The sequence below is a fragment of the Phoca vitulina genome, unplaced genomic scaffold (assembly GCF_004348235.1).
Source record: "Phoca vitulina isolate PV1807 unplaced genomic scaffold, GSC_HSeal_1.0 scaffold7, whole genome shotgun sequence".
NCBI classification, from domain to species: Eukaryota; Metazoa; Chordata; class Mammalia; order Carnivora; family Phocidae; genus Phoca; species Phoca vitulina.
The window spans coordinates 43,869,336-43,892,471 of record NW_022589710.1 but is presented as its reverse complement, the minus strand read 5'-3'; the positions used below and the strand labels follow the sequence as shown (position 1 = coordinate 43,892,471).

Here is a 23,136-nt window from a genome sequence, read left to right as displayed (position 1 = left end):
ACCAGAAGGGAGGGGGAGACCATGTGAAGAAACTGGAGTTGGGGCAGGAGATCAGTCAGGAGAGCAGCAACACAGAGGGAAGAAGGGGCCTTTCCAGAAAACTTGTCCTGCTTGGCTCCCACCCAGCAGCTCCAGCCTCAGAGATCTCATCCCTTTCCTTCCACACAGGAACACACACACACGTGCACACACTGTAGGGATCGGGCTACAGTATTCTCTGCAGAAACTCACTGCATGAGCTCCTGAAGACATTGAAGGGGCAGGTGTGAGGAGCCCCCCCCGCCTTGCCCACCCTCTGCTTCCTAGTGGGAGAGGGGTTCGGGGCCAGGCCCCCACAAAGGTCAGTGTGGGGTGTGGGACCAGCCTAAAGGGTCCCTCTGAGCTCAGGGTGGGTGCCCCAGCCTTGAGAGTAAACCTGACCTCCTGTGGCTGAGTGGTGGTGGCCTCGGTGCCCCGATCAATAGTGGCAGAGACAGGGTGAGTCCTTGTGCCCTCGCTGCAGACCCTGCCTGTCTGGCTCAGCCTCTCACTGCTGTCCCTGCCGGCTGCCAGGGAGGGGCCCTGGACTGGGACCCCCACGGGCCAGTTGCCGACGCTTTTGGATCCTTTCCTCTTGGTCTCTCTCCACCACACTCCCAGGGTGCTGCTTATCTCCTCTGCTGCTTCAGCCTCTGTGTTTGGATAATTCTCAGCCCGGAAATTGAGAAGTCTCTGTGCCTTGTGCCAAAGGCCTAGAAACATTACCCAGAAAGTCAGAGGGCCAGCACCTCTCAATTCAGAAACGGACTTCCCAACACTCAAGTTAAATCAGGAGGGAAATTCTACTAACTTTGGTGGGGGTGGGGGCTGTGGCTGGGGGCCTTCTCTAACTTCAGTAATTTATGGACCTGTTATCCTGACCCTTATTTTCAAGTATAACACCACTTAAAGATATATAGACATAAAACTGGGTCTGAGCTTTTTATTTTTACAGCTTTTAAAACCCTATTACATATATCTAGGTCCCAGTTCCTTATTAGAAACTCTTGGAGCCAAATGTGTTTCAGGATTGAGCATTTTTCAGCTCTTAGAAGTTATGAAACTGCATATGATATATGACCTCCAGGACAGTTGGGAAGCCCTCTTTAATCAAAACTAACCAACCAAAAGCAACAACAAAACCACACACACTGGGCGTCTGGGTGGCTCAGTTGGTTAAGCAACTGCCTTCGGCTCAGGTCATGATTCTGGAGTCCCGGAATCGAGTCCCACATCGGGCTCCCTGCTCAGCGGGGGGTCTGCTTCTCCCTCTGACCCTTCCCCTCTCATGCTGTCTCCCATTCTCTCTCTCAGATCAATAAATAAAATCTTTAAAAAAAAAAAAAACCACACACACTTACAGCTCTGCAGCAAAACATACAAATAGTCACCTAAACAGGCTAAATTGAGACACTAAATAGCTTCATGAGAGTTCAGGCCAGGTCTTACTCACAAACTTAGGAAAAAATTTTCAGTTTTCTGAGTCTTCTGAATTTCATAACTGCAAATAAGGGATTGTAGACCTGTAAAAATTAAACACGACATAACTACAAATGGGGGTCACGACATTAACACAATGTTAATGGTGGTGACAGAAGCCGGTGGCCTGCTGAATTCCAACACGGGTGGGCCATGAATGTGGGAGCATGGGAGACGGTGGGGTTGGAGAAGGCGTGAGTCTGTGCGGTCCACAGGCCTGGATTGGAGTCTGGCATCTCCACTCACTGGCTGGGACACGTCTGGAAGTTAACCTTCCTGCATGGCAGTTTCTTCATTTTTAAAAGGAAGACAATGGATTAGTGTAAATTAAAAAAAAAAAAAATGCTAAAATGGAAAACTCCCAAGAATCAACAGCCCCAGGGGCTGAGAACAAAGGAGGGCAGCAGAGAGATGGGGGGTGGTGTGCTCGCATGTACATACACACACACACACACACACACACACACACACAGGCCGCCACTCAGCACAGACCCTGAAGTCCAGCTGTGAGGGGGCCACACATGTGGCCAGAGTGGGGAAGGTTGTGCTTCTCAAAGCGGGGCATGTGGTCTTGGGGACACTGAAAGACACGGAATACACAAGGCACAGATTTGGGGAACATCCACTTTAAGATTGGGAGTATGTTATGTTGGGGGTTAGGGGGAAATATGTTTCATAATGGTTTATGATGGTGTTGTGGTTATTTTTATATAAAACAAACCTACAACAGCATGGATGAACCTTGAGAACATTGTGCTCAGAGAAATAAGCCAGACACAAAAAGACACATATTGTGTGATTCCACTGATTTGAGGTAGCTGGGCAGTCTAATTCATAGAGACGGGAAATGGAATGGTGGTTGTCGGGGTGCAGGAGGGGGGAGGGGGTCAGTCCTGAGAGCTGCACAACGGTATGGATGTGTTAAATACCACTGAACTGCACACTTAAAAATGATTCAGATGATACCTTTATATTTTGCCAGAATAAAACAACTAAGTACCCTGTGAAATACAATTACATTAGAAAAAGTTTTTTTTATTTTTAAAGATTTTATGTATTTATTTGAGAAAGACAGAGATAGTGAAAGCGCAAGCAGGGAGGAGAGGGAGAAGCAGACTCCCTGCTGAGCAAGCGGGGCTTGATCCCAGGACCCCGGGATCATGCCCTGAGCCAAGGCAGACTGCTTAACCGACTGAGCCACTCAGGCGTCCCACAATTAAATTTTTTCTCTCCTTTTTTTTTCAACTCCAGACATTTCTGCCCGGGGCAGTCACTGTGGGCCAGGTCCTAGCTCCTCAGGGTCTCATGTTCCCCTATTGAGCTTTAGTTAGAAAACGTGAGGAACATGGTCAGACTCCGCATTTTACAGAGGAGAAAACAGAGGCCCAGAGAGGTGACCCAGTTTGACAGAAACAGGTCTGCAGGGTGCCTCCATCCTGGAGGTAAGAAGCGGAGGCTCTGGGCCCAGCGCCTCTCCCGCTTTCTTGTGGCTGAGTGTGGGGCTGTGACTCATTGTCTCCAAGCTTCCATTTTCTCACCTGTGAAAGGTGGGATGAGGATGACCTGGGGACAGTGCTTGTGATGGGCTCAGTATAGTGTCCGAGGCACATTGATAGTAAATGCTCAATGGAATTGGTTTTATGGGGCAAGTAGTTTTCTCTGGGGCTTTTCTTGGTTAAATGACGGTTAATTGTATGTGGAATATAAGAAACAGTGCAGAGGATCACAGGGGAAGGAAGGGAAAACTGATGGGAAGAAATCAGAGAGGGAGACAAACCATGAGAGACTCTTGACTCTGGGAAGCAAACTGAGGGTTGCTGGAGGGGAGGTGGGAGGGATGGGGTAACTGGGTGATGGGATGAGCATTGGTGTTATGCACAACTGATGAGTCATTGAACACTACATCTGAAACTAATGATATACTGTATATTGGCTAATTGAATTTAAATTTAAAAAAATGAGGGTTAAGTACAAGTATTAAGGACCATGCTATCCTTGGGGCGCCTGGGTGGCTCAGTTGGTTAAGCGACCGCCTTCAGCTCAGGTCATGATCCTGGAGTCCCTGGATAGAGTCCCTGCCCAGCGGGGAATCAGCTACTCCCTCTGACCCTCCCCCCTCTCATGCTCTATCTCATTCTCTCTCTCAAATAAATAAAATCTTTAAAAAAAAAAGAACCGTGCTATCCTTTATTCCTTCCGCATTCAACGTGGTGACACTGACTCTGGACAAACCCATATATTTCTCAATGTCACAAGCGTGCCCTGGGGGAGGAATCCTGTTTGGATTCAATCTGACCAGCTATTTATAAATAGGGGGTCTCTTAAGCAGATAAAGCCAAGAGGTCATCCCCAGCACAGCCTTGTAAACAAAGGCAAAATTGGTTAATGTTTGCTCTTACTTAAAACATGTTCCCCCCACACGGCCTGTTTATGTCATCCTGCGTGGAAATCCCCTCCTGTGGACCCCTAATCCACCCATTACATCATTTATTCACCAAACACTTGTTGAGCAACTCACTCCCAGGAGGCCTAGGATGGGGCGGTGATCGCATGCACCCAGCTCCCCCCACCGCTCAGCCAGCTGGTCCCCACACCACTAGAGGGTGTGGGGGGCCTGGGGGCCAGCTGGGAGGCACGCCCCCACGGTCTGCGGGCACTTGCCCGCACTGGCCCCCCTCACCCTGCTCAGAGGCGTCGGGGTGAACAAGACCTCTTCGGGGCCCACGGGGCTGCGGGAGGCGCAGGAGCGTCCGACCCCAGGGGCGTGGAAGGAAGCCCCGGGCCCCCACAGCCGGAGACGGAACCCGGGGCGGCGGGGGGCGAGTCCGGGCGCGGCTGCGGAAACAGCTGGGCTGGCTGGGCCGGGTGCGGGGGTTGGGGGGGGCTGGGGAATGGGGAATGGGGAACGGGGTCGGACTCGTCTCCGGCGTCCGGGGCGGGACAGGGGCCCTGTGCAGGGGCGGCCAGGCCTCGCCCTCCTCCTCGTCCTCGCCCGCCAGGAGGCTGGAGCGCTGCCCGGGGAGACGAGATGGAGGGCCTTCCCCGGGGCCAGGGAGCCCGGATGCCCCGGCAGCGCCCGCCTGCTCACCCGGGACCTCCAACTGGGACGGGCCTCTCGGGGTCAGATCACCTGCCTCCCCTCACAAAAATGTTGACCAGTGCATTTGACTTAAAAACGAAAATCAATTCATGCCACAATTATCATAGGCTTGGAGTGCCTTGGTGAGTCACCCATCTTTAACGACCAAAGTTGCATAATCACTTGTAACAAGTCTGTGACTTACCTCACCAAGTTATCTACAGCACAAGAGGGAAAGGGGGAAATCTGGTCCTTGCCGGCTGCAAGGAGTCCCTCAGATGACCCGCTACCTGCGGACAGGGGCAGGGAAGAAAACCCAGGTCCCTTTGTCTCCCCAGGGCGGGCCCGCCTGACACATAGGGGGCGCCCTGACTTAGACGATCCTACATCACCAGAGTCAAAGGGGCTATGCCGTCAATAGCACATTCACCCCGAGGCAGGCTGGCTGCACTGTGGGGTTCCCTTAGCAAACACTCATGGGATTCCCTTCTGAATGGCCAGGGGAGCCATAGTAAGAACATACGAAGTCTGGCCCTCCCCTCCCAGCCCGGCCCGGGAGAGCGCCCCCAGGAGAGAGACCGAGTGAAGGCAGAGGTCAGCCGGAATAGAAGAGCCCGTCCCCTTCCATGGGCACTTTACGGCCCTCAAGCCTGACGATGTTTCTTAACTGATGACCTTCTGGCTGGGTTATTCCAGAGAAGACCCCTGAACTAGGAGGGAAAGGGGCGGGGGAAGCGTGGGAAACCCACCCCGTCAGAAGGATGGCAGAGAGGTCGTGTTCAGCGTTTGAGAAAATCTTAAGAAATCATACATTCGCATCCTTCCCGTCATGCAAGTAAAACCCAGTCACCTCACTAAACAAGCCTTACGCTATTTTATGGCATATGTAGGCAAATCCGATTAGTAAAGAGAAAAATTACTGCCTGATGAGTTACAATACTTGGTGGACAAAATCTTCGAAAATCTAGATGCAGGATAAAGTCCCTGAAATCTCTCCTCAGTCTCTCTCGGTATTTGAGAGACTACTCTGTATCCATCCCTGTGATAGCCCTATCCAGAGGGGATGTGCCAGCCCTTAAAGAACTCGCTTAAATCCAGGTATTTAAACGTAGTGTAAATATAGTGATCAAGCTCCCAGTTTTTTCTACTTTCAGATCTTCCTTGTACATATCACTGAGTTTTTGTTTTCGTTTTTTTTAAGATTTTATTTACTTGACAGGGAGAGAGAGAGAGAGAGAGCACGAGCGCACAAGCAGGGGGAATGGCCGGGAGAGGGAGAGGGAGAAACAAATTCCCTGCCAAGCAGGGAGCCCTATGCGGAGCTCGATCCCAGAACTCTGGGATCATGACCTGAGCCAAAGGCAGACCCTCAACCGACTGAGCCACCCAGGAGCCCTGGTATCGCTGAGTTTAGTGCACTTGACTAGGTCTGCTACCCAAGAAAACTAATCACAATCAGAATCTTACCTGCAGTCCACCTGAAGATATGCTATGGGTAGAGGGGTTAACAAAATCCTTTCCTCTTTCCCATGAGGAATTGACCTGGGGTTACTACATAATTAAAACAATTTTAGGGGGGAAAAAGGACAAACAGTAGCAGCAAGAGTATGTCACCCCTTGTCCTAAGAGTCAAGACTCCACTGGGGCACCTGGCTGGCTCAGTTGGTGGAGCATGTGACTCTTGATCTCAGAGTTGTGAGTTTGAACCCCATGTTGGGTGTAGAGATTACTTAAAAATAAAATCTTAAAAAAAAAAAAAGGAATTAAGACTCCAACAAACTTGGTTTGAGGCTTTTCCATTTCTCCCCTTTAGAGGGTGTGGCATATGAGGCCCAGAAGGACCAGCCCCTGTAAGAGAATCAATCTTGGTCAAGATTAAGAGGTCCCTGTGCTGAAAGGCCCCTGTGGTAGGCCAGGTTACATTCTCCATAGTTTCTACAAGTCATCTAATGAAGAAGGTATATTCTCAGTAAATATGGAAACAGATTTAGTTAGCTGATTGGGTTTTCCTCTGGATAAATCATCACTTTAATTAAAAAACCAATTATCCTTGGGTGTCTCTCACATACTTCTTCCTTCCTGATTTTTTTGGTGAATGTCCTTCATCTTAATGCCAATTCAGAATCTTCCCTGTTTTTCAAACTTGGTTCCAACTTTGTTTCTGGAAAACATTCTGATCTTAAACCCTGTCTTTTGTGGATCTCTCTGTTGCTTTGCACTCCCATTCAAATGATGTAATGAGTCAACACTGTACTTGTTACTCACGTATGCTGTCCTCTCACTTTTAACCAGATCCTAAGCTATTGGTGGGCAAGGACTCCCTCCACCACACACATACAGAGCACACAGAAGAGTCTCCAGAGAAAATGGCTGGGCTACAGAAGACTGTGGTACTCACCTAGTGATGCTAGGAAATCCAACCTCATTATTGTTGCTTCTCAACCCTGCTTGAGGACATTCTTCATTCTCTTTAAGAACCCTAAAAATCAGAAACCTCTCCCAGCTGATGAGAACAAATCATGGTATTTCTGTGGCGGACTCTAGTGACATGGCCTCCAAGATTCATAAAAGCAAATGATGTCTGTGATTCCCAAAGGAGGGAATGAACACCTTCCCTGCAGATTGATGCTCTTAGCCAATGTAGCCAGGAATGTATCCATCTCTTCTATGTTCTTTCTGAAGACAATAGCCAACTTTGGTTTTCCTGTACGATCTTTTTTTTTTTTTTAAGATTTTATTTGGGGCACCAGGGTGGCTCAGTCGGTTAAGTGTCTGCCTTCAGCTCAGGTCATGATCCCGGGGTCCTGGGATCAAGTACAGCATCAGGCTCCTTGCTCAGCAGGGAGCAAAAAAAAAAAAAGGATTTTATTTATTTGAGAGAGAGAAAGCACGATCAGGGGGAGGAGGGGCAGAGGGAGAGGGAGAAGCAGACTCCCCACTGAGCAGAGAGCCCAACACGGGGCTGGATCCCAAGACCCTAAGACCATGACCTGAGCCAAAGGCAGACGCTTAACTGACTGAGCCACCTAGGTGCCCGCCCACCATCTTATTTTTTTTTTCACCATCTTATTTCTGATCAGTAATTCCCAACATTTTATATGCTATTCACTGTTAGAAACAAAAGGTTTTGCCGAGTTTTAGGAAACTGACAGGACTATCAATACAAGTAATGTTGCTTTTTTCCATTGATGTGACCTACATAATTTTTTTTGGTTTTGCTTTTTTTTTTTAAGTAGGCTCCACACCCAACCTGGAGCTTGAACTCACAGCCCTGAGATCCAGAGTCGCATGCTCTACCAACTGAGCCAGTCAGCTGCCCCCATAATTTTGAAAAGATAATCCTCCAGCACATAAAATATCTGCATTGTACTACAACATACACGTTCCATAAGTTCTTTTTTTGACAGCTTTTATATCAACTGATTTTTTTAGAAAAAAATATTTTCAGAAAATAAGTATTAAGAATAGTTGTTTTGAGACTTTCAAAACATGATCCATGTTTTGCTCTGATCCATACCACTCCCACTATGAGTAACAGACACAATGCGTTTGTATTTAACTGTTTTCTGCTAAAGGTTCAACAGTTCTCAAAGTTACACATTATAATACTTCCATGTAAGAAAATTAGCACAGCTGGATTCATGCAGTCTTTATTAATTTGACAAGTACAGGAAAATCTGCAATCATCTATCAAAATTATATCTTACCAAGAATTCAAAAGGTATTTAAAAAAGATGTAGTCACAGTCTGTCTGAATCATGTACAAAGCAGTGTCTGTAGAAGCAAAAGCCAGATGCCAAGCATGTAAATGATCCTGCTGAAACCTGCAGCCAACACCTCCCCATCCCACCCTAAACAATCCTGCACTCGCTACTTTCTACAGTTGATTTTGAAGCTGCCCTTTTACAAAGGAAAATTGCTTCCGGGGAAATCCTTCCTGCTCCGCACCCGGGCTGAAGTGCCAACACCAGCTCCAGGGCCCAGGGTGGACTCCGCTACTTCCTCAGGGCAATGTGGCAGCTGACCAAGGCCCCAGAAAAGTCCAAGAAAAGGGTTCATTTCAGCACTTAGCTGGTTTTTAATACGTGCATCTGAGGTTTTTCCTATCACAGAGGACTGTTCAGAGGATGGCATCCAGATGATTCAGGAGGTGAGCGTGATGACAGCGTGGTTAGGAACACTCTGCTCAGCAACTTCACCGAGGGCCGTGAAGAGCTGAAACCACTGTTTTTAATCTGTGCTTGGGGGATTTTAAAGAGAAGCAAGAAGATCACAAGGATCACTTCAGGGCTCAAACTCATGATGATGATATCCTTTCATCCCAGGGCAAGACCAAATGTCCAGTTTTCAAGTCCCCCCCCCACCCCCGCCCCGAGTCACCTTTGTGGTTCCCCCAGAGGTGAGGTTCTAGAACGGCAGGTCAGACTGTTATAGACCATCCAAAAGCAAGTAGAGAAAAAGGAGTACTTTACTGAAAGGAGTAGTTCCTGGGAGAATCAAGTCACCTTTATAACATCAAAGGGTAACCATGAAAAGGGATTACTGACAAGTACCTGATATTTTAAAGAAGTTAAAGACGGCATCTATCAGCAAACAGGAAACTATAGCTGCATTCTGAGGATATGTCTTATTCATCTTCACATCTTTAGACTCCAGCACCATGCCAGGAACATGGAAGACACTGAATAAATCTCTTCATAGTGGTTTCTGGGCTAGATCGTGAATGGGTGAATATGCAAGGCCAGGCCCTGGGGGTCAGGACCAGAGACTTGCTTGAGACGCTGCCCGTGGAAGATCTTATGTGGGAGCTTAACTTTTGTCTCACATTCTACAAATTATGACCAAGACTACTATATAAATTTTGAGGCCAAGTAAAGACAAGCACTAAGCTTACTGCATAGACATCGGTCATGGAAGGAGAGTTTTTAAAATCAAGGGACTTTAAAAACTGGGGATCCAGGAGTTTAAAAGTGAGGGAAGACTACCTCTCTAGCTGTTGCTTCTGCAGTGAAGTCAATAAATCATTCACTTACGGTTTTCTTCCAAGTTGCTTAGAAAGCTTTGTTCTCATCAAGAAATTTAATCATTTACAGTGAAAGCTGTGATCCCTGGACCACACGCCAACCTAGTGAGAATCAAAAACAGGAAAAGCAAGCTCTTCCTCTTTGAAAAAAAGGCCCACAGATCTTCCAAATATGGTCGGTATGCCCACAGGCTAGTTTGTAGCAACCTTCCGTATTTAAACACTCTGTATTCTGTGAGCCAGTCAGGCCCAGACATCAGTGGCCACTCTTCTTCCTCCTCTTCAGTGGCCCTGCAGCCACCCCTACCCTGGGTGAGGGCACGTCTGCAGCGGACTTGGTACTGTGTTCCCTGTGACAATCTATTTTTATGGTGGAAGACTAGCATTTTGATATTTCAGAAACAACTGAATTGACCCTAAGAAGAAAGTTCCGAGGCAAAAAGTTCTGCACCTGAAATTGGGGGTCTCAGGAAAGAAGAGTTCTCTCCATGCTGGGATGTGGTTCCGTCTTGTAGAAAGTGAGTTTTATTGCAATCTTTCTACACAGGACAGTGATACAAAGGATGGTCTTGGTCACACTCACACCACATACCCTCTTCTGGGATGAACCTTTCACAAAAGATACGGTACTTCTGGGACCTTTGCACAAATAAACTACTCTAGATCAGGGCTCCCTCAGGCCTGCCTCAAGTTGCAAACACGTTCAGGTGGCTTTGCTGTAGTGGTTGATTCATGTGTCTTTCTAGAAGATAATACCCACATTGCTACATATCTAAGGAAAAAGAGAGAATCTTGGAAAGAAGGGGCTACACAAAGATAGAGATGAGCGAATCTACTACTTTAAGCCCCACTCTTCCTGTGCAGAGTACTTGTTTTTTGTTTTTCCTGCAGTTCTCAACCACCTTCTGAGAGCCAGTTTTTACTTACACTCCGGTTATGACCAGCACACTACTGCTAAAGTTAGTTTATAATATTCTGTGACAGAAAACAGATATTCTAAACTCCAAGGAGAACCACAAACCAGATCACATGATAGGCTAGAGAGAAAGCAGGCACAAGAAGAAAAGCTGGCCTTTCTGTTCAGCCACAAGGAGAGACTAAGTTTCTCACAAATGCTTGCAGTCTGATCACCATGGCTAAGGGCAGTCAGTGGTAAAAGAAGGGTTGTGCCCAGCAAAGCTTTGCTTAGAGGAGTCATGTGCCCACAGGCTGATGGCTCTGTTCATGTCCCCAGCTGAGCTGCCCTGGGCCTCAGCCCAACAGCCCAGTTCAAAGGTACACTGAAATGAAAGGTAAGGCAGAAGGGAAAGCACAAAACACCCACTTCGAAGTTCTTGAGGAATAACTTGGTTCTCCTCCTTAACATCTGCCCATGGCATGTTAGCTCATTTTGTCCCATTGGCTATTAGAGGCCCCTTCTTTCTCTTCTTGGCAGCTGGTTCTCCTCCTGACCCTAGGTCCTCCCATGCACGGCTCACGGAGTAAAATCATAGCTTTCTCCAAACTCTTACTTTGTACTGATACAACTGACTTTATAAACTACCAGCTTTTGGCTGTTGATTCAAATTCCGACCCACAGTCAGAGACAATGGATTGTAGTAAAAAAAAAAAAGAAAAAAGAAAAACCAGGACAGAAAGTGCTTCACCAGCCATTTTACTCTTCTTTAATTCCACTGTCTTAGGGCACACATTGTATTTGCTACTGAAGAAATTATGACAGCGAGGCTGACAGCACTGATTCATAACACATTCTTTGCACCACACAAAGAGTAAAATTCTAGAGTAACTGGATCATCTGTTACCACAACAGAGCTGTCTCATTTGCTGTATAAGAGAATGCTTACGGGGGAGTCAGGGAGAGACGGGAAGAATGGAAGCATCCAGGGGCACGTGAACCTACAAGTATGTCTAAAAATAAAGAATTTGGTGGAAAATCCAGAATGCACCTAAGGCTGATAGGAAACCATTTGGATACAGTTCCATTCTTTCCAGAAATTACTGAATTTGGAACCTGAGGTTAAGACTTTTAGGATAAAGCAACCTCAAATCAGTTCAGACTGGCCATGGGAAGAAATGGCAACCGTTGATGGTACTGAGTTTCAGTGCTTGAAAACGAGACTTTTCAAAAATCAACCTATACACCTGACTTGACTCAAGGTGAAAAAAAAAAGTCTTATCTAAAAATGGTAAGTCTGCAGCAAAAAGGTCTGAAAGTGAAAGTTGCAGCAAAAAGGTCTGAAAGTGGAAGCTGGAGCCCCTTTTCAAAAACCTTTTCATCTTGCTGCTGGGGCCCGCTCTCCTTACAGTACCTCTGAAAAGGTTCAGAATTCAAGACAGGTTTATTAGGTTGATCTTCAACGTGTAGTTTAAGATGAAGAGTCCTGTTTGGTTTAAACCACGCCATTTAATTTCTTGGTAATGGTAGTCCTGAGAGTCTGCAGTGTTGGTAAAATCCACCTGTGACCAAGGGTTACGCTGCTGGTGGGAGCACAGCAACTTCGTGGTCCGTCCCTTCTCCTCAGCCTTGTCCCTCAAATCTGGTAGTTTTTGCACCGAGGGACTCAGTCCATCACAATGACGTATGTCCAAATCATTTTCTGTAGATACCTCCTTCCAGCGCCCAATGGTACAGGTGGTCAGGAAGACTTGGAAGGAAGCTGCAAAAAGTCCAGCTGGGAATCTTGCCTTTGTTAGATGTGGACACAGGAAAATCAACTTTGTCCTCCCCAGATTTCATTATAGTCAAAGGAGAAAAATCCATGGGATTCTAATTGCAAATATGCTAAATATAAAATTGATGGAATGCTAACTGGTCCATAAAGGGCTGTACAAGATAATCTGTGGCAAAGTAGAAAACCAGCCCAAAAGTGATAGAGATCGGAAGAGCTGGCAATGCTTTCTTGAAAATGGCGAGGAGTAACAATGTAAGGCACAAACCCTGTGGAGAGGAGGGGAAAAGACACCAACTCAGACAAAAGTATGGAAGTATTTCATGTAAAAACAACCCCATCACAAGTCCTGGTCTTAACTTAGTTCACTGAATTGAATACTATCCTTTGAGGTTAAATTTTAGGACACTTTTTAAAATTAAATTTGGAAACATTTATTTTCCTTTGCAGCATAGAGTTCATAATGCACACAGTTGATACTTCACCTCCTAATTCTAGGTAAGAAATAGAACCCAAAAATAAGTAAAACTATTTTAAATAACTGACATTTCTATCTAAAATATTGAGTCGGCTACTGTGAGTTTAGTTTGGCTGGCTAAAATCCCAGAGGTGAAAAGCATCCTCTGTGTTGTATGGGGGCAAAGAGGTGCTCACAGAATAAACCAGTAAAAGTTTATGATGCATACATAGGTTTCTCTCACTATCTGAAAGTAGAGCATTCCTATGAAGCCTTTTGTAAGCCAAAATGGCATGAAGTGAAGCGTATCGCCATTTTCTCAGAGTTCGAATTATGCCACTTCACTCATGAAAGACCATTAGTATGGGAATGTTTTTTTTGTAAAAGCAAAAATCCTCCTTGTATTTCTTTTGGTTAGCAAAAATAGCTAAGTGAACTTTCAGAAAGTGGAAGAATACCTGTAAACACAGAGCAGTCATATAATATTGTCCATTTTTTTACCCTAGCTATTGAGACAAGGTCTGAAAACTGAGCATTTCAGCTTTATCCAGAATAAGTAATTTTCTTCTTAAAAGATACCACACATCCAGAAAACTAACCTCAAAAGAAAAATGAAACACATAAAAATTTTAACTGGTTTTATTATCATGACAAACCACAGATGTCATCATAAAATAAATGCATAAGAAGCTCTAATCTAACTTCACTCACATATACCAAAGACATAGCATCTTTAGCAAAAATACCAATAAGATAGATCTTATGACTTACTTATAGTTTTGAAAGCTTCAAGGTTCATGTTGTGACACTAAAAGCAAGATCTATATGGCATCATGCATTGTGTTAGCTTTTCTTGCCTCATACTTGCTGCCCGAGGAGCACCATCTGCTGCAGGTCGTGGCATTAAAGGCAAAATCACTACCAGACTCAGGGACTATAAGTAAGGATCCAAGTACCCCTTTAAGACTGATCTAACACAGCTAACTTCCTACATATCTACGCTGCCAGGCTTGAACAGCGGTTCCTAATCAGAGGTGCCTATCAGAACTTTCCAGGGAACTTCTTAAAAAAACAAACAAAAAAACCCCACACACAATTAAAACTTTAAATATCTCAGGGCAGGGGCCCCTGGCTGGCTCAGTCGGAGGAGCATGCAACTCTTGATCTAAGGGTTCTGAGTTCAAACCCCACATTGGGTGTAGAGATTACTTAAATAAAACTTAAAAAAACAAAACAAAACAAAAAACAAACTCAGGGCAGGGATGCAGAGTTCTAAAAGCTCCCAGGTGATTTTAATTGGTGGCCAGGTGGCAACCTATTCAGGTAAGTTTCAATTTTTTTTTTAAAGCTCTCCAGGTGACTGGCACACTCAGCCCAGCTGGGGTTAAAATGGACCACCTTAGGGCGCCTGGGTGGCTCAGTTGGTTAAGCGACTGCCTTCGGCTCAGGTCATGATCCTGGAGTCCCAGGATCGAGTCCCGCATCGGGCTTCCTGCTCAGCAGGGAGTCTGCTTCTCCCTCTTACCCTCCTCCCTCTCATATGCTCTCTCTCTCTCTCATTCTCGCTCTCTCAAATAAATAAATAAAATCTTTAAAAAAAAAAAAAATGGACCACCTTAAAGGGACGACATAATCAGAGTTTTGAGATGAGGAGCTGGGACATGTTTTTATTAGTGTATACTTACAATTAATATGGCTACAAAACAGGCTATGGTTGTGTTCCAGTCTCCACTGGCTGTTGCAGAAGCTTTACCAACCAGAACACTGTAGAAAATGAAATCTCCTAATCCAAGTTTTACTCCTCCTAAAAAAAGAAAAATTATGAAGTTTGTCACTCTTTGAGATCAACTCAAAAATGTAACTGCCGCAAAAAAAAGAAAAGAAAAAAAAAGCCACTGCCACATTCCATCCTGTACTGAATGAGAAAACAGTAAATGATACATAAAATTCGGCTTTAGCTAGGTTTTCTTTTTTGGTTCTCTCCAATATGAATTTCGGATTTTATGTAGCTAACTCCGGGGTCTTTAACAGTAGATGCTGTTGTTATATATAAAAAGAACAATAACTGTCCTTACTGAATGCCTTCTTTACACGTGGCACTTGCTCTCATAAATCCTCACAAGAACCCCTATGATAGGTAGAATTTACTTCATAAAATATACCCACTGTAAATGTACAGTTCAATTATTGTAAAAAATTTATAGAGTTGTCCAACCATCACCACAATCCACCACATTTCCACCACCCCAGGCCTTTTGCAACCACTGATCTGTTTTCTCTCTATATGACTCTTCTAGACATTTCAAAGAAATGGACTCATAACAGTATGTAGTCTTTGTGACTCACTTCTTTCACATAATGTATTTTTGAGGTTTATCCATGATATTACGTGTGTCTGTATGGTTTCTTTTTACTGATGAATAGTTTTCCATTGTATAGATATATTTTACCAGTTGATGGACATTTGGCTTGTTTTCAGTTTGGGGCTATTATGAATAATGGTGCTATGAACATTATGCTGTGACCAAGGGTACACATCTCTGTGTGGACACAGTTTTCATTTCCAGTGGGTACATTCCTACAAATGGAATTGCTAGGTTATATGGTAAGTTTATCTTTAGTTTTGTAAGAAACTGCCAAATTGTTTTCCATACTGGCTCTACCACTCTACATGGCCACCAGCAACATAGGAGCATTCTGGTTCCTTCACATCCTTCACCAACACTTGATACTGCTAGTCTGTTTGATTATAGCCATTCTGATTAATGATGTTGAGCAACTTTTCATGTGCTTATTAGCTCTTATATTTCTCCTTTGGTGAAATGTTTAGCCAAAGCATTTCCCTATTTTTTATTGGAGTTAACTTTTTAAAAAATTTTATTTAAATGTGAACCAGAAATGGTTATTGCAGAAATTTGGTCAAAGTCCTCATCAGGTGGCCCCTGTTGAGGTTGGACTGGGGCCCTCTGTTCAGTACTGGGCATATGTAAGTTATCTTCTATTATTGAGTTGTGAGCATTATTTTTTTAAAGATTTTATTTATTTATTTATTTGAGAGTGAGTGAGAGAGCAAACGAGTGAGCGTGAGTGGGGGTGGAGGTGCAGGAGAGGAAGAGGAGAAGCAGACTCCCCACTGAGCAGGGAGCCCAATACGGGGCTCGATCCCAGGACCCTGGGGTCATGACCTGAGTCAAAGGCAGATGCTTAACCGACTGAGCCACCCAGGCGCTCCTGAGCATTCTTTACATATCCTCAACACAAGTTCTTCAACAGGATTTGAAATATGATTTGTAAATATTTTCTTAGTCTGTGTCTTCTCTTCCTTAATAGTATCTTTTCTAAAAAATTTTTAATTGTGGTAAAATACACAATTCGATGGCATTAAGTAAACTGACACTATTGTGCTACCATCCTCATCCTCCATTCACAGAATTCTTTACATCTTGCAAAACTGAAGCTCTGTAGCCATTAAACACAAACTGCTCCTTCTCTCCCTCCAGCCTCTGGCAACCATCATTCTGTTTTCTGTTTCTGAGTTTGACTACTCTAAGTACCTCATATAAGTGGAATCACACAGTATTTGTTTTTGTGACTGGCTTATTTCACTTAGCATAACGTCCTCAAGTTCATCCATGTTACAGCATCTGTTAGAATTTCCTTCCTTGGGGTGCCTGGGTGGCTCAGTCAGGTGAGCGTCTGCCTTTGGCTCAGGTCATGATCATCGGGGTCCTGGGATCGAGCCCCACAGTGGGCTCCCTGCTCAGCGGGGAGTCTGCTTCTCCCTCCTCTGCCTGCCACTCCCCCACTTGTGCTCTCTCTCTCAACAAAAAATCTTAACCAAAAATAAAAAAAGAATTTCCTCCCTTTTTAAGCCTAACAAAATTCCATTGTATGTATACACATTTTATTTACACACTCATCCATCAATGGATGCTTGGGTTGCTTCCACCTCATGGCCACTGTGGATAATGCTATGAAATTGGGTGTACAAATATCTCTTCTCTTAATGGTATCTTTTGAAGTGCAAACGTTTTTAATTTTGGCGAAGTCCAGTCTATCAATTTTTTCTTCTATGTATCAGTGTTGTATTGAAGAACTCTGCCCAACCCAAGGTCATAAAGTTTTTCTTCTGTTTTCTTCTAGAAGTTTTAGTTTTACAAACACATTTCAGTTTATGATCCATTTTGAGTTCATTTTTGATTGTGTGCATGACGGATGGACAGGGTGAAGCAGGGGTTTCCATTCATTCTTTTGCATGTGGATATCTAATTGTCCCAGCACCATTCCTGTTGAATTATTTTAGCACCTTTGTAAAAATTACTGACCATAAACGTAAGGGTTTACTTCTAGATTCGCAATTCTGTTCCACTGATTTATATGCCTGTCCTTGTGCCTGGATTGATTACAATGCCTTCAGAGTAAGTTTTGATGTCAGAGAGTGTAAATCCACCAATTTTTTCTTCTCTTTCAAAATTGTTTTGGATATTCAAAGTTCTTTACATTTACATCAGCTTGCAGACAATGACAAGCTGATCCTAAAACTTGGAACAAATGCAAAGGCCCTACGTTTTCTGTTATCAAACATTTTTTCCCTTCAAATTCTTTTCAAAACAATATATAATTAAGTAAAGGCTAAACAATGGATTCAAAAGATATGTTTTAACTTTGGGTGCCATTACTAATCCATAAAGCTTTACAACTGGCTTTCACCTTTCTGTTAAGTAACTGTTCCCAGCTGAAGTTTGAGCCAGTCTGGTCTTAAAGTTTTGTTGTCTGGGTTAGAGAACCACTTCCAGGAGATAGAGGTAGAGGGCCCTGAGAGGTATGGTCTGTTCCACATGTGGGTGAGAAAGAAGCAGAGTGCTGGTTAGTAAGATATTACTGAGAAACCAGTGTTCTTCTTGAGTTGTGGGAGCCAGAGCGAAGTCTTCCTTAATGGAAAAGATAAACATATGACCCACGAAATCTGAGGCTATGAATGACAGTGTCAACCACCCTTTAACCTGCTAACCTTCCCAGACTGATGAATACTCTCTCCAGTTTCATGTGTACAGAGAGGCCAGCTCTACTTCTTAAGTACTTGTGTGATCCAGAGCAAGTTGATTAACTTTTTTTAATCCTCAAATCCCTCAGCTCTAAGATGGGGATTACAAGCTATTTCAGAGTTGTTATCAAGAGTTAAAAAATAGGGCACCTGGGTGGCTCAGTTGGTTAAGCGACTGCCTTCGGCTCAGGTCATGATCGTGGAGTCCCGGGATCCAGGCCCACATCAGGCTCCCTACTCAGCAGGGAGTCTGTTTCTCCCTCTGACCCTCCCCCCTCTCTCATGCTCGCTCTCTCTCTCTCAAATAAATATATTTTTTTTAAAGTTAAAAATTAACATTATTTTTACATTAATTAATAATTAATTAATTAATTAAGGAAAAGTTCTTGGCACAAAGGCTAAACAAATAATAACCTTAGAAAGGCTGATTTCAAATGTTAAGTGCTATAAGAAAGTAAAACTAAATTCTTCAGAAAAAAATGTTATAGAAATGAAATTTTTAAAATAATGCAGGAAAAAAAAATTTGCCTTTACCTGAAAACAAACTTGTAGCTAAAATATATAAAGAACCATTACAACCCAATAATAAAAAGAGACAAATAAAAATGGTCAAAGGATCTGAATACAATTCTCCAAAGAAAATATAAAAATGGCCAATAAGCACACACACAAAATACTCAACATCATCAGCCATTAGGGAAATGCAAATGAAAACCATAATAAGATATCACTTTATACCCACTAGAATGATTATAATGAAAAAGACAGATAATAAGTGTTGGTGAGGATGTGGAAAAATTGGAGCATTCACACACTGCTGGTGGGAAGGATGGCTGCTTTGGAAAACAGTCTGGCAGTTCCTGAAAAGGTTAAACAGAGTTACCATATGACCCAGCAATTCCACTCCTGGGTATATACCCAAGAGAAATTAAAAACATGTCCACACAAAAACTTGTACATGAGTACTGATAGCAACATTATGCATAACAGCCCAAAATGAAAACAGCCTAGATGTCTGTTAATTGATGAATGGGTAATAAATGTGGGATATACATAAAATGCAATATTATTTCGCTATAAAAAGAAATGGAAGTACAGACACATACTACAACAGAGATGAACTTTGAAAACATAATCCTAAGTGAAAGAAACCAGTACAAAGGACCATATATTGTAGGATTCCATTTATATGAAATGTCCAGGATAGGCAAATCTATTAAAATAGTATATTTGTTGGTGTTGGAGGAGGGACATGGGGGCTAATGAGTTTGGGGTTTCTTTTTGACGTGATGAAAATGTTCTAAAATTCACTTGTGGGGATGGTTGCACAGTTCTGCGAATATAATAAAAATCATTGCATTATGTACTTTAAATGGGGGGATGGGAGGGATTCGAGAGCTGGACAGCTAAGGAGTGTGGGTTCTTTTCGAGGTAATGAGACTATTCTAAAATTAATTGTGGTGATGGCTGAACAATTCTGGGAATATACTAAAAAGCTATCAAAAAGTAAACAAAAGGGGCGCCTGGGTGGCTCAGTTGTTCAGCGTCTGCCTTCGGCTCGGGTCGTGATCCCAGACTCCTGGGATCGAGCCTCACATCAGGCTCCCTGCTCAGGGAGGAACCTGCTTCTCCCTCTCCCACTTCCCCTGTTTCTGTTGCCTCTCTCGCTGTCTCTGTCAAATAAATAAATAAAATCTTAAAAAAAAAAAGTAAACAAAAATGGGGCGCCTGAGTGGCTTCGTCAGTTGAGCGTCTGCCTTCAGCTCAGGTCATGATCTCGGGGTCTTGGGACAGAGTCCCACATCGGGCTCTCTGCACGGCGGGGAGCCTGCTTCTCCCTCTCCCTGCCACTCTCCCTGCTTGTGCACTCTGTCAAATAAATGGGTAAAATCTTAAAAAAAAAAAAAAAAAAAAAAAAAGTAAACAAAAATAATGTATTAAATCAAGCTTAAAATCATGGCCTCACTTTTTCATTTAAAGGCTTATGTTTAGGGGTGCCTGGCTGGCTCAGCTGGAAGAGTGTGCAACTCTTGATCTCGGGGTCATGAGTTCAAGTCCCACACTGGGTGTAGAGATTACTTAAATAAATAAATATTTAAAAATTTAAAAATAGGCTTACGCTTAATAGCAAATGCTATAGTTATACTTCACAGAATTCATTTTAATGGAGAGAAAAGTGTAGATATATTTATTAGCAAAATTAGAGTAAGGAAACAAGTAACCATCAAATTTTCTCTTTAGGCATTTACTGAAATGTCAAGTTTTATTCACCTATAATCAGAAGAAACTCCATCAGAACAAAAACCTAAGAAATATCATATTGCTAAGGAATTTTTCTTTAAATAGCTCCTTTTGATTTATTCAATCAAAATGTGCCATAGCCAAATAACTAAAACCACAGCAATGGAAATTGCTTAAGTTAGTCAAAATGAATGAACAGTATTCTACTGGCAAGTGTTAACGCTAAGATTGGCTGCTAGTATTTTACTGCTTTTGCTAATGGTAGTCTAGGCCTTCTACTGTATTGTTTTGTTTTTACCAACTCTGAAAAATAATTTCAAGTAATATGTTGTTCCTTTAATATTAAAAGGAGCATTTGCTTGCCTACCAAACATAAAACATAGTAAAGACAATAAATGATGGTGAACATTTACTTTAATTGTAAGATTTCTCTGAACAACCTCTAGCAGTGTAATATATGCCTAGCTTAACATAACATAAAAAAATATTTCCTATTATCATTTTTATAAATGTAAACATATTAAAAACTGCCTAAGGGGTACCTGACTCGGTGGAGCATGTGACTCTTGATCTTGGGACTGTGAGTTCGAGCCCCACACTGGGTGTAGAGCTTACTTTAATAATAATAATAATAATAATAATAATAATAATAATGCAATCCAGGATGGTTATGTTACTGGATGCTAAGATGATGAAAGAATGTCAATTATTAGTTTGTATTGGTCCCAGTAAAAGAAATTATTATTCTGACATTAGGAGGGGCAATACCTGGGTTTTCCTTCAAAAACAAAACAACAAAAACAACAACAACACACCCACACAAACATAAATTAGAGATACTCAAGAGCACATGAGATGATCAGGAGTGAAGTAAGTCAAGGAGAGAAAGACAATTATCATATGGTTTCACTCATATGTGGAACATAAGCAATAGCACGGGGGACCATACGGGAAGGGAGGGAAATCCGAAGGGGGAGAAATCGGAGAGGGAGACAAACCCTGAGAGACTATGGACCCTGGGAAACAATCTGAGTTTCAGAGGGGAGGGGGTAACAGAGTGATGGGTATTGAGGAGGGCATGTGCTGTGATGAGCACTGGGTGTTACACGTAACTGATGAATTGCTGAACTCTGCATCAAAAACTAAAGATGTCCTATACAGTGGCTAACTGAACATAATTAAAAAAAAAAAAAAGGAGCGAGCACTCAATCACAAAGGCAGTCATGAAATAGTCATGCTGCCGCTAGGCTCAACAGCTATATTACTTCCTTTTGGCTGCAGGCACCCTTGAGAAAAGAGAGGAACAGAAGAGGCAACCTAATTACGGTGGTAACTTTGCAGGCAGAGAATGTATCAGCAAAGACAAGCTCAAGCCCGGCTGTCAGATGAGGCAACTATGTCTAATTTCCCTGGAGTGTGAAAGTCACAGGCTGTGGCTGGCTCTAACATCTGGAAAACTCAGCCAAGCACCAAAGTCAAGGATATGCCCAGGTTCTGACCCAGTTAAAAGAGTAAGGCTGAGCTGTAAGAAGTGTTCTGCTCAAGCTGAAGGATAATGTCAAGATCATAATAATTAGTAATCAGTAAATAAAGAAGCTAAGAAATCTAGGTGTTTGTTTCTTTAAAACTACTTAATATTTTCAATATAATGTCTTATTCCAGGGCTTCACTTTCATGAGGAAAAAAAAAACACAAAACACCAAGAATAATTTAGTTGGAAAATGTGTTAATCTCTTAACAAATCACACCTTTAAGACTAACTGAAGAGATGACTGAGCCCTAACCAAGGGGCTCTACTGGCTGATAATGTTCCCAAGAAGCCGCAAGTGCTAACCGAAATCTAAATGCCAACATATCTTAGACATTGAATAAACGCTTGCATTTCTCCCCATAACCTAAATCCCTCTGATTTTCTTTAAAATTCATAAAATACAGTGCTTGCCAGCAAAGGGAATAATATGTAAAAGGCTGAAACATTCAAATCCACAGGTCTCTGCACAGCAAAGAGGAAATACATTAAACAAATTTTTGTACACAAATATTGCAGTCATGAAGTCTTACTGCAATAATAATTCTGAAAATATCTTTTACCTTATAAAACAAATGCCAAAATTCAGGCTATAAAGGGCCATTTCCAAAAATGTGAGGGGCAGAATCTGGCCCATTAACAAACTGAACTATGAGAAAAGCAACAACTATTAGCAAGTCCCACTAAAAGCTACACTCTGTTATTCAGAATTAGACCGTAACACTCTCCATTCATTTTATTTTTGAAGAGTTTGGTAATGCAGCACATAAAGGAACCTATGACTGCTGAACACAGAGAAATGCACGTACTTTCTTCTGGATCCTCACTGGCAAGGACGCTGCTGGAAAGTTCCTGCACAGCAGCTCGTGTCTCAGTCGTAGAATGATGAGGCCCTAGTCGACTGTCCCTCTGGGCTTCCCACTCTTCACTGAAGCCACCATCATCGCTCTCTGTCACAGGGTCTTGGGTCTCACTTTCGGTGCCTTCAAGAGAAAGTGGAAATTACAATTTCTTAATACCTTTAAGAAAACTACATGGAAACGGTAACTACCCAACTGTCACGTAACTAGGTTAGTTGGCTCTTAAACCACAAATAAGCTGTAAAAATGCCTGAAGTTTGCTTGACTAATAACTATTTCCCTCCTTGTTTCCTGAGGGCAGAGTCTTGATTTGTTTGGGTTGCCACCTCTCATGCACGTGACACTGGCGGTAAATCATGATCAAGCCGAGCCAAGCATGGTAATCTCATTCCTCTTCCCAATGAAAGCTCTAAGGGTGGGGCTGATACTAGCCAATGGGTGGTGAGGCAAAGTCTGCTCTGAATTTGGGGGAAATTTTTCTCACTCTTTGAGACTCAAGGAAGAAACAAACAGCCCCTTTCTAACCCTGGATGATGTCTCATCTGGATATAATGCCTGGAACTACAGTTGTCATCTTCTGACGACGAGAAGCAGCGGGCTGAGGACCAAACTCATATCTAAGAATGGTAGAACAGGAAGATGGAAAGAACCTGGGCCCTTGATGACATCAATGGATCATAAAACTGACCAACTCTACAAATGCCTGCACCTCAGGACTTCTGGTCACATGAGAGAACA

General features: G+C 43.2%; 1 protein-coding gene across 3 annotated transcripts in view; it reads right to left on the bottom strand.

The window, feature by feature from the left end:
• Positions 1–7,950: 7,950 nt before the first annotated feature.
• Positions 7,951–23,136, bottom strand: part of PSEN1 (presenilin 1) — a 74,966-nt gene continuing 59,780 nt past the window's right edge. For 2 of the 3 annotated variants that reach the window (XM_032405508.1, XM_032405510.1), the window contains 3 exons: positions 22,348–22,521; positions 14,411–14,529; positions 7,952–12,537 (listed from right to left, as the gene is read on the bottom strand). In XM_032405508.1, the coding sequence (XP_032261399.1) occupies positions 12,382–12,537; positions 14,411–14,529; positions 22,348–22,521 (449 nt within the window). In that variant the 3' untranslated portion in view covers positions 7,952–12,381. Of the gene's footprint in view, positions 12,538–14,410; positions 14,530–22,347; positions 22,522–23,136 lie in introns of all 3 variants that reach the window. The other variant, XM_032405511.1, reaches the window with a different exon arrangement.